Genomic DNA, 15,543 nt, shown 5'->3' on the forward strand with positions numbered 1-15,543 from the left:
ACTTGTTTGGTGCTCACTTTCAGGGTTAAGACAGACTGCAGACCCCTCAGATATCTAATGCAGATGATAGGTAAAAATCTCAAATGGTTGAGGTGGTCCTCCTCCCTACAGGGAATAGGCTTTACGGTGGAACACTGTCCTGGAACAGACTACTCAAATGTGAATGGCCTCTCAGGGTTCTTCTGCCTTAGTGAAGAGAACTCTCACTTTCAGCTGGAGGGTGGGGGAATCATGTGTTAATCCTGGCATCCTTGGCATGCTTTTCCCCTAACTTTTTTACTTCAGACCTCCTGTTTTTGAGCCCTTAGAACTCTGCATACTTTACCACTGCTAACCAGTCCTCCTAGCCAGACAAACTCAGTGGGAAGTTTTATGGTGACTGAATGGGCCATCACTGGTAGGATGAGAAGTAGGAGTTGAACCCAGCCCCACTTAAAGTTGAGTAGACTGTGTCTTGTCTTCACACAAAGGGCTGCATACCCCTTGTAGTTAGTCTGGTGCCAGGAAGACAGGGATTCTGTGCACTTCAGAGGCATGCCTCTAGAAGCTACTCCCCACTCCAAAGGCACAACTGGGTGTATATATACTGGACCTCAGACACCACCACTTACGTACACTTCAGGGAATGTGGATACTCTGCCAGGAAGAAGGACTCCTGTGCTACTGAAAGATCTGCTACCCTTCTGGGCTTCTGGTGTGAAAGAACTGCTGTCTTGTTGTGCTGACCTGCTGCCTTCTTGCTTGGGTGAGAAGGACTGGACCTTCATCTCTTAAACCCAGAGTGACTCCAATGAGTAGTTGGCTGCCCTCCCGATCTGAAGCCTCAGGGACACAACAGGCTACGAACAACTTGCACCTGGACTCTGCCATTTGTGATTCTACCCTGCCCAGTGGTGCCACCCAGGTCCTGGACCCTTGGAAGTTTGGGCTTAAGGCACTCTGCCAGTCTCTGTGGAACTAGTGGAACTGATGCACCTTCTGTGATGTGTGCCACAACCCTTAAAAGAACCAATGCATCTCTGCTGCGACCAGATATCCTCAGTTGGCACTTTGTGGTGTTATTTTCACGAAAACATTTAAAATTGTATACCTCTGGTTCTACTTTCCCATGTAAATGCAGTATGGGAAAACATCTACGAAGAATCCATGATGCACAATCTTTGGAGCTTAGTATTGCCCACTCATTTGTGCTTTGCTACAGCACTGGGGCAGAGCATGGGCCTAAAAAACTGGTGGGCCTCGGTTACAGGTTCAGTGACCGTTCATTGATGGGTTTTTCCTTTATATGCGATTTCAGATAACATACATTTAATATCAGAGTCTCATTCCTCTCACACTGCCGATAGCAACACTCAGGTTTGCAGCACCCTCTGAAGTGGCTCTGTTTCCTAGAGTCGTCTTCTCTCCAGGGTCGCCATAATCAGTGTACATTTGGAAAGCTGAGTGGTGAATACTGCTTAACTGCGACTGGAGGTGTGCCTTAGGGCTGTGTGGAACAGGAATACTGAGATATGCTTGGACAAGAAGTCTCTTGTATTGGAGCTGCAGGCCTGGTGAAGTGCTGTGCACTCAGTGCTATGCACTTTAAAGACAGAGCAGAAATCATAGTAGTAGAGGGCTTGGAGGTGTGGTCATCCTTAGTGCTTGTTAGCTTTTTTGATCCTTTGTATAACAAAGCCATCCAAAAATAATAAACATTGTGCTGATGTCAAACCCTGTTCGGCGAACTACAAGGCAGACAGGGCTCCCACTGTGGGGATTGAAATGGTTTGCCACTGGTGTCCTGGCGTCCATCCTTATATGGTTCTTCATATTGTTCCAAGAACAACTGTTTCTGCACTTAACTCTCAGGTTAGCTAGGTTGACCAGTCAGACACTTCTCTCGGAGGTGTTGTGGGGGCAAGAGCTCAGAACTCAAAAGTCAACCAACAGATGCAGTAAAGTAATGTCCGCCCCACTGCTTATCTTTATAAAACAGAAAGTACTTTTTAATCTCATAACAAAATGTAATACTATACAGTTTAACATGTATAACAACACGGTTGCTGAATGCTACGTTGTATCATTGAGGCATTTTAACCATTTCCCTTCCTGATAATCGCCCTTCTCTCTGTTACAGTTAAGACTCCATCTTTCTAGGGAATTTGCCTCAGTTGTAGTTCTTTGACTTTTAATCCCTGTTTCTATAGTGTAGCCTAGTCAATAGTTTCTTGTTTCTTAGGCGTAATTGAGCAGTTTCAGCAGACCCCACACCTTTGTGTCTCTTGTCTCTGGAAGCCAGCTAAATTTCATGATTTACCTGCTTTTAGATTTCTGACAGTCATTGTCAGATAGGCAGAAAGAACCTTCCACGAAACAGGTCTCTCCGGGCACACTCCCTTTGGATCTTCGCCTTCCTCATGAGTTCCCCTCACTGGTAACAAATGGACATCTCTCCTGGCCAGTCTCTCCTTCTGGGTTATATCTATTGTTGCATTTGTGAGTATCATTCTTTTCTGGTGTCTTTTTAAAGCTGGGATGTGAGGAGTCAGTTCTGATGCCCAATTCTACAGAGTTTTGAAGATTGTAGGCAGTGCTCTATATATTTGGATTTGTTTCTGAAGGAGCTTGATTGAGCGGGCTAGGTTAAGGGGCCTCAGCCACAGATACAGATCCCAAGAAACATTTCTTGTTTTTTCATCTCTCCTAATACCACTGCAGTTTACTGCTGTATTGCAAACCATGCTTGGGAATGCTCGCACAGGTGAAGGGTCCTTGCAGGGAGAAATTTATAGATGGGGTGGTAAGTAAATCCAAGAATTTGGGGTCGATTTCAAGATAGACCTGCAGTACGTATGAAACTCATCTCATATTCCATTCGATTAGTCCTTCTCAGAGTTTTCCCCTGACATTATGTATTCCCCTGGCACATGAATGGCTTTTTGAGTCATATTAGCACTTCACCTGAAATGCACCAGAGAAGCACGTTAGTAATATGGATTTCAGTAATACCAAGTGGAGTGGTTTAGCTGTGCTCCCATTTGGTTCTCCTTTCTGTATATCTAGAAATGATCTTGCCTTAGGAAATAGAGGCTTCATTTGCTATTGCATTGTGCAGAAAGTGCAAAAATCGAGTTACCAAAATGATATCCAATGTATAATCAATTTAAACTAGTGTTATAGTTAGTGTAATTTCAACATTTGTAAGTGATCCATATTGGTATGCATTAGAGGGCCAGTATTCTGCTAGGCTTACTATGATACTTTTGGGAAAACCCCATTAATTTGTCCTCTCTAATAATTTGAAAACTCACCTCCAAGTTACACAATCTCAACGTCTATGTAGGTTTGAAGGCATGCAGTTTTAACATGTCAACAAATCGTCTTAAATGTGAATATGAAAAACTGCCTTGGAAACATTTAATGAACTTTGTTTTAAATACTTCTTTTGTAGGAACAAAACTGTCTCAGGCCAAGAAATTTAATGATCCTGATGATCCATGTAAAATTCTAGTTGCAACAGATGCTATAGGAATGGGGCTTAATTTGTAAGTATGTCTAATATATGTTTAAATCCTGCGTTGCATTAGTCATGTATCAATAGAATTTCTTTGAATTTTATCATATCATTGCTAGTTATTGAATTCAGTTAATTGAGTTCCTCAGTAAAATAGTTTGTCTATTGATTATGACCCAAAGAAGGTTTGGAAAAACTCTGTGCCACCTCCATAACATGTAACCACAGTTTTGCTTCTACATATCTCCCAATTCCCATCCTCATCTGTCCTGAGCTGAGCCTTTACATACTTCTCGTTATCTAAATGTGTTCAAATCAAAGTCTATTCACTAGTGAAGCATTCCACGGCTTCACAACTGTCTCAGAGGTTGCTTGTGTGTTTGAAGGGGCTTTAGTATATTGGTCTTCACCATCACAGTTATTTTCTCAAACCACAATGAGAATGAAAGACATGTATCTGCAGTCCTGTTGCTTTGGGCCCTGACACGAGAGACTTTGATCTCAAGGCTTTTACCTAGTGAAATATGAATTACTTCTCTTGAAGATTTCCAGAACATTGAAATATAACATAATGATAGGGGTAGTGAAACTTGATGTTTCTACGTCTGTGGCATGTGGAAGTGTAATCCAGAGTTGGTTCATCATTTTGGGGACGTAGGCAACTTTCTTGTGTAAGAAAACAGGGATGGATTCCTGTTATAGGCTCTTTGGCCCATATACTCTAATTCTGTTTGAAAACGTATGTGGTCTTTGTGGATTGTAAACTGATCAAGGATAGTGTCTTATATTTCCACCACTAGGATTTACCTTCTTGTGGCCAAGTAGATTGTTCTCGGTGCAGAATCAATTCTAATTGGTTAAATTTTCAAAGCCAGTCCGATTTGCTGGAACACCCTAGGGTTATAGCTATTTTTTGTTGTTCTTCCTGCACAAAACATATGGGCTCAGCTGACGGTAATTTGATACACTGACAGCAATTGACAGAAGGTTGTGTGTTGCATTGTGCAGGATTTGAAGCAGAACATTCTAGAGGAGTTGAATTCAAGTGCGCTGCAGTATACTTCCCATTTTGCATTTCACCAATTTATTTAGCCAACCTTAAACCCGAATTCCCTTTCAAATCCATGGCATTTGTAGAAAACAACAAGAGACTTGCGCTCAAGTATTTCTTAATGAGTTTGCTCTTTTTCTTACTTCTGTCCATGTTAAGTGTTTTCAAATATTAATCTCAATAATCTTCATTAGTGAGCAAGGACCAGCCTACTTTCTTGAAGTGTGCATAGTAGGTAAGTTATTCTGGCTTTAGATGGTGAATAGGTTCATATGCTTTGAATAGATCCTTTTTGGTATGGTCCTCAACCACAGACGTTATTAAAATAAATACAGCAATGCCTCAGTTTGTGAGCCATTTATTAAACTCCGAAGTCAGTGATTTATTAAGTTCGACAAAAGAAGTTAGACTGTTGCATTTTCTTATTTGTGAGTACACATTAACTTAGTCATGCTTTTCCTGCGATCTCTTTATTTCAAGGTTTTGTGGGAGAAATCCTTGAAAAATATTTCCTTTAGAGAGCACTAAGATGAGAAGTGAAAATCGTATGTGACTGAAGTAGAAATACTTTTGCTTTGAAGCGTTCTGTTTTTTCCTCTCTTTGTCTCCATTAAGCTTCAAATCAATGAAAGGCAGGGGTCAGTTTTAAGTCTGTACAAAGTACCAAAGGGACAGAGATAGCCCCCGATATATTGACTTTTTCCCATTAAGACTCTGCCTGCCAGCTTTGCGAGACAGTGTTCACATGGACTGATATCCGTTGTTCAAAGCCTGTCAATGGACCTCAAGCCTAAACTACAAAGAAAAGCCTATGACTGCTGTGATAGTGGAACCCACCCAGCCCTTCAAAATACAGGAAGCCGTTTTCATCCAGACTTCCAGTGTGCTCTTTCCATTCTCCCCACTCAAACAATGGTTGTTGAAACTTGTCTGCCCATTTCTTATACAATGCTTAAGCTTTAGCTGGATGTTAAGACAGAATATTAGAAACAAAAATATTGTGGGACAATATATTGTGTCAATTATATTGAGGGCAAAAATATAATGACGGTAAATGTCTATAGATAAGCAAAATGTTACTATATATAACGTCATATATGTGCCTTGACGGAAAATATATCTTCAAGGTACCTAGATGCTGAGTTAAGAATCGTAAATTTATACTTACCTATTTGCACTTACTTTCTTGATATTGTTGTTCTCTATATTTTTGACGCAATAATCTGTCCACACAGTATTTTATTTCTGATATTCTGTCAGTGATCTCTTAGCTGCTAAGGCCTCCCACGCTAAGCCATATTTTTATGCGTGGGGCTCTCCGTGCGTAGGCCTTCATAACTTTTTTTTTCTCCATAAAAGATGATCTGCCCAATTTTGTGTCGCTTATTTTCCACATGTTAGGGATACTAAATATTCACTCAAGGTTTGCCTATTCCCCTGAACAAAGTGAATGTTATTTATCTTTTTTTATTAAAAATGGCATCAACGAAAGGTTTGCTGTTAGGATCACCATCTCTCCAGCTATTTGGAATAAGCAGAGTTGTAAAAAAAAAAAAAAAAAACAGAAAAACCCACTTTTTTACCACGGTTTTTTGCACTTTTTAAAGTGCTACTCGAATTTTTCTCTTTGCGGATTCTACCTACTGGTAGTTTGTTATGGAAACAGGTGTGAACTCAACAATAAACCCGGAAAGCTATACATTTCTGAAAACGTCAAACAGAGTAGTATTGAGTACAGTGATTTGTGTATCATCTTTGACCATCTACATTATACTTGCACAAGATGCCTATGAAATCAAGCTTAGGCTGAGCTTTGAATGAAGACAGAGACATGCAGCTATGATCAGAGTCCTGACTATTGCAGAGTGGGTGCCTGGTGCACCTTTACTAACGCCTCCCTGTGGCAACTGCCTAGGCTCAGAAAGACTGGTGTTTTATATGTCTTTTGCACATTTTTTTTTTCACTAAATTCAACTTTTTCCTTTCTTTAGTAGTAAGCTGGTGTGTCAGAGGATATCTTTGTTGCCCCGTGCAACAGACTGTGTTAGCATAAGTACATTTAAAAACTGGGTTAAAAAAGCTGGGGCAGACTCACCTGTTCCCTAAAGAGCTCTTCTAGAAAAACTAAAGGCTTTAGAGTTTGGTGGACAGTATTCTGTAAAAATGTGACTCATCTCCCATCCACTGTTATTTGCGGTGCATTGATTGTCATGCTCTTGTAATATGGAGACCAGAACATCCACCAGGTTTGATGGAGTATAAAAGTAGCAAGCAGGCCTCAAGCATGATCTATATAAATAGTGGAGTGCTCACTGATCTTTGGGTCACTCCTACTTTGACTATCTGCCTACACAAGAATCTTATGAAAACATACCTAGGCTAAGCTTTGATGTCTCTTTCTTACTTGGATTCCTAGATAACAACTCACAGGTGCGAAGTGCACATTTACTAATGCCTCTCCATAGCAGCCTGTTTAGGCTCAGGAAGACGTGTCTTATGTGCCTTTAGTGCACTCACTGCTCTAATTCCAGCTATTCCCACTGTGCTGGAGTACATTTGTGGGGAGGAGTCCAAGGATGTCCCGTGGTTCAGTCCTTAGACACATTTGAAAAGTGCGGTAAACAAGCTGAGGCAGACTCCTTAGTTCCCTATAAAGTACTTCTAGAAAGAATAATGCCTTAGGGTTTGGTGCATAGGGTACTTTGTCAAAACGTTGCGGATGTCCCATTGACCATTATGTGCTGTACATTTATTTCAATGCACCTTTAATATGGCAGAAGGAACACCCGCCACAGTTTTGAAGGAGGACGAAGGTGGCAAGTAGGCCATCAGCAAGAACAATGGCCTAATTGTTTAGGGGAGCCAGTAAATATAGTGTATCAGATCTAACCTACGAAGTAAAACGGTCTTGGGTTAGGGTACTTCTTTGGTTGAGAAGTACCAAATATTTTCTTAATTAAATGGAACAATTTGAAAGGCTGCTAGCCAAATAATGAGCCATGGAAGGTATGTACCATTTAAAGTTGCATACTAATTATTAATCTGACTGCTCCATGTTAGTAATTTTCCATTAACTTCACTTTATGTGGTAAAAAGTGAAGCAAGCATGAAAACATAGACCAAGCTGAGATGGGCAGTGCAGACAGTAATATCAAGTTTCTTGTGACTTTCTTTGCAGAAAACGGGCTCTGCCTCAGGGGTATGGATTACTGTTTTTCTCTGTTGCCTGAGTGTATCAGCAAAGTGCCGATGCTGTAGCCTTGCAACGTCCTCCACAAATGATGAAGTAAAGACTACTGCTTCTACAGCAGTAAGACTTTCAATAACCCCAAATGAAAGTTAAAGAAGGACAGAAGTTCTTCAGTCTTCCCATGGTCGTCTAGTGATCAACAACATATGCGTTATATGTTGCCAGTTGGTTCAGGTGGTTAACCAACTTCTTATACTGTGTAAGAGTTTTAGGATTCGCAGTATATGGTTGAAGTACCAGGTCATTTTTATCCATTCCATCCATGTACTTGTTGTAATCAAGTACAAAGTTAGGTTTGTGAACGTCTGGCAACAGACCCCAAACCGTTGCCGGACAGTGCTCTTGTAAATTACAGTGAGCTCATATACTTGCTGCCTGACAGAGAATTTGACCACACAGTTCTTTACAACACATTTTCTTGTCCTTTTTTGCAGCTTTATAGAAGCAGGTTCTTGGAGGAATCGATAGCATTGAATTTGAACTGTACCAAATGCCACAGTGCCAGTTTGTACATCTTGCTGAACAGCTGGACTCCTGTAAAGAAGTTGTCCACATAAAGTTATAACGTTTATGAAATTTTGATTACACAAGCTCCTTAACAGTCCAGATTTTGACCAAAATGTAATGATATGGGTGGTTCCTGGGCAATGCTTCAGAGTGATCAGTGAAATGTAGCAGTAAGCTGCAGAATAAAAAAAAAAAACAGCTTTTGACCGATGTGGAGCTGGATGTTGCCCAAACCGTACATGTAAATCAGTAAGACAGTAGTGTTGGTTTGTGCACTAGTCCCATGGTAAGTACAAGGCCCAGCATTACTTTTTAATTCCCAAGTAAAGTTAGAATCCACCAGTGTGCCCTAGAATGAGGCTCCAGAGTTCTTCCATGAACCGTCTGAAACTTTTGGGCACAGAAATTTGCTTACTGTACGGTTTTTGTAAGGAAGGCGTAATTCGGAAAAAGATGAAGTAGTCACTATTGACTTTACATCCTACATCTGCAGAAAATGGGGGAGTTTGTGGGTGACTTCTAATAGGGGGACTGCCAAGTGAACACTGTCCCTGTGCATGGCTAGTACGTCCTGGCATTTCGGATTGAGCTACATTGCTGCTGTCTCTTAGCTGCACAGATTGAGCTTGTGAAGGAATATCACAACTGCCATGGCCATGTTCTTCAGAATCACTGGAGGACAAGTCGTTAATCAGATTCTGATGCATGATCCTTTCCCTCAGATGCTGTCTCAAAATCAGACCCTGCATGAGACTGCTCCTCCTTTTGAGTTAGGGCCTGGGCAAAACTCATCCAACAAGATGCCATTTCTGATTAGTGTCTAAATCTTTCTTCCTGACATATTGTGTGGTAGGTATAATTCAGAGTTACTTCTAAAAATGCTGACACGCTGAGAATCCTGTGTGTGTGATATAAGTGAGAATGCAATGCAATGTAATGCAGTTCTGCGCAAATGAGAATGTACAGCAGAAGGGAAAAAAGAAAATACAGTTGGCTCAATAAAAGGAAAAAACGTTGGTTTGGGACAGTCTGCATGGTGAAGCACTTCTCCAAAGTTAAAAGTGGAAAATAGAAGAACAAAAAATCTTTTAACTTGCAACACTCGCAGTAAGGCAAACTAAAATGCATTTTTATTATCAAAAAGCACAGGTTATAGTACGTCCCGACAAGGAATGGAACTACTTTGTGTGAGAATGCTCTCCTTGTGAAAAGACAGAATGGCGCCACTCACCATGAAGTCAGTCAATAGATGAAGTTGACTGGCCCTTTGCCCGATTTTGTATGCTGTTGTGGGCCGAAGTAAAATGTTAATGACACCAATGGCTGTCTACTTAACCTCAACCTTTTGTCACCAGGGAAAAGCGGGCCCCTTCTCTTTAGCTGATGGGTTACCACCCTAATTTGCGGGTTGGTACATTTTCAGTGGTTTACGACTGGAATTAGATTAATTATCCTTCATTCATCTCATGCCAAAACACTGTTTGGAAGGGACACCACAACACGCCCCTTCCACTTAGCAATTTAGTGTTGAGTCAGAAAGACTGGGTAGAAATGTATAGACTCCTAAAATGCTCTTTGTGCATTGTTGGAAACATTTTGTGGCCTAAAGCTGCGGTTCAGAAGGTTTGGGACAATAAAAATGTTTAGTACATCAGACCCTAAGAGTATTACAATCACCTATGGGAAAAATGTGACATCACAGGCTACTGCAACCTGAAAAGTTCAATCTGTATGAAAATTTGAATGTCGTAATCCAGTCCTCAGACATAAATCAACACATCTTCACCATACTGTCTGATACACTCAAGACCCTCTAAACCTCCACAATTGTTAGGGACATAAATACCAAAACCATTCCTACTTTCTCTGCTGACTGATACCACTAGCTCACCATTGTCCACCCCAACTCATATATTACTTGCTCACTAATCCAGGATAGGAAAAAGTCATCATAATGCGATCATGAGTATTGGTAATTAATGTAGGAAGCTGGCCAGGTGTGTGGTGAGCACCTATGGTGTTATCACCTTATACCAGCTCGTAGTATCCGCTGTTAGTGAAGTGTAGGCAGTGTCTAGGAAGCCAGGGCTCTCTAGCGGTAGCTGTGGATGAACAGCCAAGACTTATCTAGGAGACATGCAAAGCTTATGCAATATCACTACAGTCACACAGCACTTAAACACATGAAAGAACCACAAAGTGCTACAAGAATAAAGATACTTCATTATAGTAACACAAATACTAAAATACTGTATAGGAAACCCCCCACAGGAGGTAAGTAAAAACACTATTATATACACATTAGCAATCAGTAAATAGCATAGAAAGCAAAAGGCATTGGTATAAGCAATAGCAAATAGTGAGGGCCCTAGGGTATGGCCACACCATATACTAAAAAGTGGAATGTGAAAGGCAGTCCCCTACCTAAGGATGTGAAATTGGGAGAAGGGAGCTATAGGAAACAGGAGCCCCAAAAGGTAAGTACCAGGGTGCCCCCCAGCGAACAGCAGAGGAGAGTTAAGTACTTGGTTTTCCTCAAACCTTACAGGAGGACTTTTGGAAAACGATTGTGCAAGACCCAGACACGACTGTAAGAAACCAAAGGTGGATCCTGACAGAAGAGGACCTGCAAAGGAATGGGACCAAGTCCAGTTCGAGATTGAGTGTCTGGTTGTGGCAGAAGCCACTGCCCACCCTTCTGTGGATGCAGGACCAGGTCGATGGTGGACGAAGAAAGTCAGCAGCGCAACCTAGGCGCCGAAGATGAGTTCCAGAAATGATGCAAGTGGTGTCCCACGTGGGCAGCAGAGAATGCAGTTAGTGGTGCTGGAAAACCGTCAACAACCCTAGGCAAATGCAAGAATCGACGAAGAAGAGTTTGCAAGCTTGAAGAGGACCAACAAGGTCCAAGGGACTCAACCCAAGGAGGGGAGGCTGGGGTGACCCTCAGCAGCTGGGAGAGTCACAAGAAGAGGAGGCAGCCCCCACAGACAACCCACTGGCAGCAGGCACAGGAGTCGCGGTGAGGCCCACTCATCACATCTGAAGGAGTCCCACGTCACTGGAGCAGCAGGCAGGCGACTGTGCTTTGCAGGAGGGAGTGCTGGATGCCGGGGCTGCACAGAGCCTGAAGGTCACTTGGACGAGGAACAAACAAGCCTTGGTAGCTGCAAGAGTTGCGGTGCACAGTGGTATGGTCCTGCAAAGTGAGGCAAGGGCTTGCAGTCTCCCAAGTTGGACAGCTGGTAGAGAGGACCAAGGGGACCACTCCAGACCACCACCTGTGATGCAAGATCCACGGAGCTCCGGAGGAGAGACGATCAACGCAGTTGGCCATTGTTGCAGTTAGTGCCTGCGTATGCCTTGCTTGGTTGGTTGGTGCCTTCACTCCAAGGGAGCTTCCTTCCTACTTCTTGTGCAGGCTGAGGACTCATCGCCCTCAGAGGATGTACAGCTGGGGAAATGTTGCAGTTGCTGGAAGTAGCCAGAGAAACAATGTTGCAGAGCGGAGTTGTCACTGAAGTTGCAGATTGTCGGTTCCTGTAGGGTCAATTTACAGTTCCATTGGCCAGAAGATGAAGTAAACGTTGCAGAGGAATCCTGCTGGATTCTTGCATGTCAAAACTGAGGACCCCCCGAGACAGACACCCTAAATAGCCCAGGAAGGTGAATTGGTCACCTGGCAAGGTGCCCACCTATCAGGAGGGGGCTGTGAAGTCACCTGCCTGACCTGGCCTCTTGGATGCTCACAGGGGCCTCTGCCCACCTTGGATTCAAGATGGCAGAATCTAGTGGTCATCTGATGGAGCTCTGGGCACCACCCCTGGGGTAGTGATGGACAGGGGAGTGCTCACTCCCCTTTCCGTTGTCCATTTTGCACCAGAGCAGGGACCAGGGGACCCTGGGCTGGTGCAGACTGGTTTGTGCAAGCAGGGCACCAAATGTGCCCTTCAAAGCATACACGTGGCTTGGGGAGGTTACCCCTCCCAAGCCATGTAACACCTGTTTCCGAGGGAGAGGGTGTTACCTCCCTCTCCCACAGGAAATCGCTTTTTCTGCCTTCCTCTGCCTGAGCTGGGCCCTCCCCCTCTCAGGGCTATTTAGGGTCTCTCCTCTGGGTGTTTCCGCAAGGCTCCTCCAGAAATCCTCTGCAACTACTACTTCATCCTCTGACCTCGGATCAACCGCAAACTGCTCCAGCAACCGCTGTAACTGCAACAAAGTATCCAGAAGCGCTACTTTGACTCTGCAACTTCAGCTCCAGCCAGCAACTGCAACAGTTTCCACGGTGTGCACGCTCTGGGGACTCCCTGTCTTCACCCTGCACCAGAAGGACCAAAGAAATCTCCTGTAGAGTGACAGAGTCACTTACCTCCTCCAGCAGGCACCTTCTAAGACGATGATCGGTTCTCTTGGACTCACAGGTGGTGGACCCCTTCGACACAGACTGCCCTAAGGTCCCGCTGTCCAAATTTGGAGGAGGTAAGAGCTTGCGTTCCCCGTTTGCAACAGTACACCTGTGCACGCGTCATCTTCACCTCCTGAGGCCTCTGTGCACTACTTGCAAGAAACCTTCGTGCACAGCCTGGCCCAGGTCCCCAGCACTCTATCCAGCTACGCTCAACTCGCTGCGTTGTTCTCTGGCGGCGTGGGACCTTCTTTTGTAGTGCTGTAGTAACCGCAATTTACACCTTCTTCATCCTGGTGTCCTGTGACCTCCGTGGGTGCTGCCTGGTCATCTGTGGGTTCCCTCCGGTGTTGGTAGCCCCCTCTGCCTCCTCAGTCTGAGTTGAGGCCCCCAGGTCCCGCCTGGGTGCAGGTAGCGCCATTTTAACGCAATCGGTGACATTGCTTGTACCAAGGCTTGTTGGATGAATCCAGCTACAACTCGCCTGCTTCCAACAGCTGCACGTGGGACATCCTTTGCATCACGCAGGAACCCACAGCCATCTTCTTTGGTGCTCTTCTGCAGATTTCTTCAAACCGGAGAATCCTCTCTTGCACCATCTTCTAGGTTGGTACGGGCTCCTGTCCTTCCTGGAATCTTCTGCGACTTCTGGACTTGGTCTCCTCTCTTCGCAGTTCTTTAAGTCCAGGAATCCACCATTTGTTGCTTGCAGTCTTGCTTGGTTCTTGCAATAACTCTAAGCACGACTTGTAGTGTGTCCTGAGGAAACTTGCTGTACTTTTGTATTTTTTATTGAAATCATTGACACACAGACTCACAAAATGCATCAGGAAGGTCCAAAATGGACTGTTCTCTATTGTTGCATCTTTTAACACTTTATGACATGTTGAAGTGATTCCAAAGACACTTTGCAGTTCATAAGATAAGGTGTTAGGAATTCTTGGACATGGAAAAAATGAACCAGAACACTGCATGGTAAAGAATAAGTCAAAGGAGGCTGCAATTAAGTTATCCACTCCTACACAGAAGTTAGAAGAAATGTATAAATATAACAATTACCAACTTTCATAATACTTGTACATTCAGACAAAAAATTTGAGTAAATATTTTCCCTGAAATGACATAAAAACCCATCTCTATGCATTAACTTTGTCTGCTATACTATACGATATGTAGTGGTTACCTTGTTACTCTCGATTGTAAGTAAATCATCCCCCACTGGTGAAATCAAAGACGATTGAAATATTATTATCAAAATGAACAAAACTATGTATAGTCTTGAGCAGCATTTTTGCTTGCTAGTTGCTGTTCGTCTTCTGTGGAAACATTTAAAACCAAAAATCAGCTGTTTATGATCTGACTATCTTCTGACCTACAGTTTGTAGGGCTCTGGTTGCAAAAGTTTAGAACTCCTGGGTTTAAACCCTGTGGCTGAGTTCCCACCATAAATATGGCAAAAAAACAAGCAAACTCTTGTTAGACAGGAAGAATCAAGATTCCCACCCATGTCCACATAAGTAATTAGAATGCCAGTGCCTTTTGTTTAATGCATTTGTTTCCCTTTGAAACGGCTGTTAGCCAGTGTCAGTTGGACATTGTTTTGATTGTTACTAGTTAAGAGCTCAGTGTTTTTATTATTTTTCATTGAGGGTCGCAGTAAATAAATAAACGCTAGAGTGGCTGAGTACCCTAAGTGGCAGAGCTATGAAAAGATTAAGGATCGTGCTGGCTCCCACTGGATGTCTATAACACCTCCTTGACGTCTGGTGATTTTTAGTCATTCTTTGGTTGCTTTATGAATATGCAGGCTCCTTGTGCTGAAACAATCTTGAAGTTCTTAGATGGTGCTCTCCTTCCCACATAACTCTAGCCAAATGGACTAGTGTGGGCCTTCTTTCCATCCAGGAAATGTTCCTCACCTTGCTGAGCTGTTCATCCCCCATTGTGTGTGATAAGGTCAGAGCAGGAAGGCTTCCATGGCTTGTTCTTAACCATTAAGGAAGAGAGTGATTACCAAAGACCTGGTCCCTGGCAAACATATTTTCTACACTAGTCTCAAAGTTCAACAATGTAAAGAACCTTTGGACAGAGAGGAGAATATTTATTGCTTTTTTAGGAACATTGACTGAAAGTCTGGGCCTGTGAAACTGCTAAATTTCTTTACAATTTGATAAATAGCTCCAGACAGGAGAATGTCATCTTGATATTTATCCTTTTACATGCTGGGCTTTTCTAGGTTGGCAGACCAGGTCAGGTTGGTTGGAAATGGCAAGAGTCGATTATAGATTGTCATAGAGTGAGCTAGAATTCTCTGGTTGCCCAATTACCTGCCTGCAGTGGAAAGGAAACATGTGACAGTAGCAGTAGAAACCATTGCAATCTTTCTACAAGGATGAGATTAGGTGTCTCCCACTTTCCACCAAGATAACTTGAGTGTTTGAGGGGGCACAAACTATACTGCACTGATACCCCCACATGCCTGGAACCACCTCAGAGCCTGAGACTCCTACTTGGGGGTTACACTTTATGGATCAAATCTGTTTATTGAGTTTTCAATGATAAAACATCGCATATGCATTACATCACAATGTTGCCAAAAGGTCCGCTGTTAGCTTACTCCATGTGAAACAATAAAAGAAAAAATTATAAAACTTCTGAAACAACTATGTTTCCCCACTGCTGGCCACCAGAACTATAATAAAACAATATCAGGCTTTATTACCATATAAATCTGAACCTATATGTACATCTCCTTGAAGGTACTCTACCACTTATTCAAGTCAGATTCAGGACCCTCAAGTACATTGGACATGTCAGCTCTGAAAATTCCC

General features: G+C 43.0%; 1 protein-coding gene across 1 annotated transcript in view; it reads left to right on the forward strand.

The window, feature by feature from the left end:
• Positions 1–15,543, forward strand: part of SUPV3L1 (Suv3 like RNA helicase) — a 1,188,002-nt gene that overhangs the window by 456,610 nt on the left and 715,849 nt on the right. The window contains exon 10 of the mRNA XM_069240523.1: positions 3,434–3,527. Within this exon, the coding sequence (XP_069096624.1) occupies positions 3,434–3,527 (94 nt within the window). The remainder of the gene's footprint in view (positions 1–3,433; positions 3,528–15,543) is intronic.

This window comes from Pleurodeles waltl, chromosome 6 (genome assembly GCF_031143425.1).
Source record: "Pleurodeles waltl isolate 20211129_DDA chromosome 6, aPleWal1.hap1.20221129, whole genome shotgun sequence".
In the NCBI taxonomy this organism is placed as follows: Eukaryota; Metazoa; Chordata; class Amphibia; order Caudata; family Salamandridae; genus Pleurodeles; species Pleurodeles waltl.